Raw genomic sequence first — 3,169 nt, forward strand, 5'->3', positions numbered from 1 at the left:
TGCCTTTCTGGTTTCAAAAATGAACATGAGTTCACTTGCTTATCACTTCAATCTACACAGTTTAGAAAAACTTGCAAAAATTGAATCAATTCAGCCTTGGGCTTTTTGACTCTCTGTATTTAGTCATTATATACATTCTTAATGTACTTCTCTGTCTCCCACTTCAATAATTTTCCAAAATTAAATTAACATCTCATAAATAATCTCATAAATGTCTCATAAAAATCAGAATAATTTCATTAAAAAAATTATCAGTGAAAAAATGTTTTTTAGCTAAAATAATGAGTTTGTTAAGTTTTTCTTTTTCCATTTTTGTGGAAGGCTTACAAGACTTTCAGTAATCAGTCTTATTTCCAAAGCACAGCTCAGGAGCATTATAAACATTAGTATGACTTCCCTGGCTTATCTTGCAAGGTTAATCCTACAGTTAGGTTAGTTCAGCTCCTTATAAAGATGCTTTCAACAATAAATATTTTACAGAATTCAAAATAATTGCTTACCACTAACAACTCTTTGAATGTACTAAATGAAGGAATCATGTCAAGTTGTTTCTGGAGCCTTGGGGGGCTTGGTGGGATACTTCCTAAAGGAGGTAACAAAACCTGAAAAAGATGAAGCGAAGTTTGGCCATGGGTCAGTGACTGCTTGGGGAAAGGATATTTTAATCTTTAACTACTTTGAATGGAATAAACTATATAGTACTTAGCATGGTTTTGCTCCCAGTATGAACTAGCCTTTACTTCGGGTTTTCAAAAACCAAACACTAATTTTTTTCTACCTTTTGGGGATTGTATTTTCAATTTTAAGTGCTTGTGCTTGAAAGCTATGCAGAATGGAATGGATCTTGGAATATCCAGGTATGTCCCAATCTAATCCTTCTACTTGGATTGTATTTGTCTATTCACTCACCTCTGTAAACAACAGAAAGCAAATATATTATAGCAACATGGCCCTGTGGTTGTAGACACTATTGTTGATTTACCTTATTTATGATATAAATAATGCCATTAATGCTAGGTATGTCAGCTACTATAGTTCTTGCATTCTGAATGGTTATGTCCTGAAAAATAAACAGAGGGAAACATGAGAACAATATCATGGATTCCTGACCAGGTTGTAACAGAATGTGTCCAAGGCACAACAGCACAAACTTTATGGAATTGTCTCTGCATGCATGGGCTGTATTATTTAATTTTTTTCCTCTTTGGACATGCCTACATGAGACATTTTACTGTGCAGTACACTAACGTACTGCACAGTAAAGCATCAAGTCTACACATGCATGGCATTTACTGTGCAGTAAATTAGGCTACTGTTTACTTGGCTACTACCTGTAAGTAGTAGATTAACCACACAGTAGCTTCTGTGCAGTCCAGAACATGTAGATGCTGACCAAGAGCAATTTTGCTCCCTGTCAGCCCAGGCAGCAGGGGACCACCACTACCTGGCTAAGCCTACATGTGATGGGAGCTGCTGGTGGAGGGGCAGCTGTCTTCTGGCCCTGTGCACATTGGGATGGGTCCCCACACCCACAGGGCTGAGAGATAGCTGCCTCTGCAGCTGACACAGCTCTCCTGGCCCTGTGTACATCAGGACCAGCCCCTATGCCCCCTTCCAGCCCTTGGGCTGGCATGCAAGGGAGTCTGAAGCTCCCCCTGGCTGCTGCACACATGCAGACACATTCCCAGGCACAGTTTACTGTACCTTATATCAGTGTTTCTCAACCTGTTGGTCACGATCCAAAAGTGGGTTGCAAGAATATATGAAAGGGTTGCAAACAAAGTTTAAAAATGGATTATCCTTTAAAGACGAAAAATGTGGGAAATGGTGGCTTTTCCCTTGCAGGCTGGCAGAATTCCAGCCTGCAAGGGGCTGCTTGGGGCCCCCCATGGTCCACACACATCCCATCTTTCCCCACATGCTGCCCCCCCAGCCATCAATATTTACAAATGGGTTCTGGTACAAAAAAGGTTGAGAACTACTGCTTTATATTACTGAACCGCAGCCTTACTTCTCATTAATTGTATGTGTATACATACACATACAATGTGTATGTATATATGTTTCTTAAAACATATATATGTTACTTAAAAGGTTCTTACATTCTTGCTCCTTATCTCCCATCTCATTTGCGGATTAAGGGTGGGTAATTCCTGACCATCATATTTTTTCAACTGCTCTGAGGTAAAGGAACCTTGGAGAAAGTGAGACCTGAAGGTGACAAGTACACATAAAGAAGAATTTAGAATTTGCTTTAAAACAGCAGAGAGATACATTTGAGGTAGGCTGGATTATCGTTGCAACCATTTAATAATAGCTTATCATCTTATCTTGCTGTCCACATTTATGAACCAACACCTTTAAGTACTGATGTGAGCAGCAAATATTTTTGCAGGTGATATCATGTATTGAAACAACTAAATTGCTGGGAAGGACAAAAATAACCTGAGGAGGGGTATTGTGGTACCCTGAAGCTTGTCTATATCCCTCCCAACTATACAGCTGATCCAGTGAAAGATATTATCCACAAAACTACTTGGTTCTCACATTTTTCCTGAGCCATCAAGGCTACAATATCAACCAAACTACCTAAATATTGATAGCATTACATGCTTGAAACCAATCAGTATTCTGATGACAACTTGCAGTATGTAAAGCCCTCTGTTGCTTGAACTCAGGTGAAAATATTATAGATGGCTCAGTTACCAGAGAATGTTAGCGCTAGGTGTTTCACTATGTAGATATTATATAAAATCCATTTCTGCACAGTGTCCCCTACAGACGCTGCAGACAGATATTAGTGTCCATACATATTACTGCCAGTTGGCTCCCCTTCAGTTCCCTATTCTTTCCACAATAAAAAGTCCGTTGAGACTCCAGAGTCTGTATTTGAAGCCCCTAACTCATATTTCACATAAGATATGATTAACCAGTTAATCAAGTCTTACTTAAGTAGCAACCCAGCCACATGCTAATGCAATTAATGTCATGATAAAACAAGAAATAAACCACAAAGTTAGTACACAAAATAATGTAAGAACCAAGGATCCTGGTTTTCTCTGGTAACCCCCCACACACAAATTCTCTGATAAAAATGCAAATTGTCTGATACATAAACCAAAATCTATGACTAAAATGAAATGCCACTACACACACACACACACACACA

The 3,169-nt window shown here is 38.9% G+C and overlaps 1 protein-coding gene across 1 annotated transcript in view; it reads right to left on the reverse strand.

The window, feature by feature from the left end:
* Positions 1-3,169, reverse strand: part of STAB1 (stabilin 1) — a 297,038-nt gene that overhangs the window by 151,376 nt on the left and 142,493 nt on the right. The window contains exons 30-32 of the mRNA XM_019505230.1: positions 2,103-2,211; positions 983-1,060; positions 501-602 (exon numbers count right to left, since the gene is read on the reverse strand). Coding sequence (XP_019360775.1) covers positions 501-602; positions 983-1,060; positions 2,103-2,211 — 289 coding nt within the window. The remainder of the gene's footprint in view (positions 1-500; positions 603-982; positions 1,061-2,102; positions 2,212-3,169) is intronic.

Source organism: Gavialis gangeticus, unplaced genomic scaffold (genome assembly GCF_001723915.1).
Source record: "Gavialis gangeticus isolate Ggan-Ray unplaced genomic scaffold, GavGan_comp1, whole genome shotgun sequence".
NCBI classification, from domain to species: domain Eukaryota; kingdom Metazoa; phylum Chordata; order Crocodylia; family Gavialidae; genus Gavialis; species Gavialis gangeticus.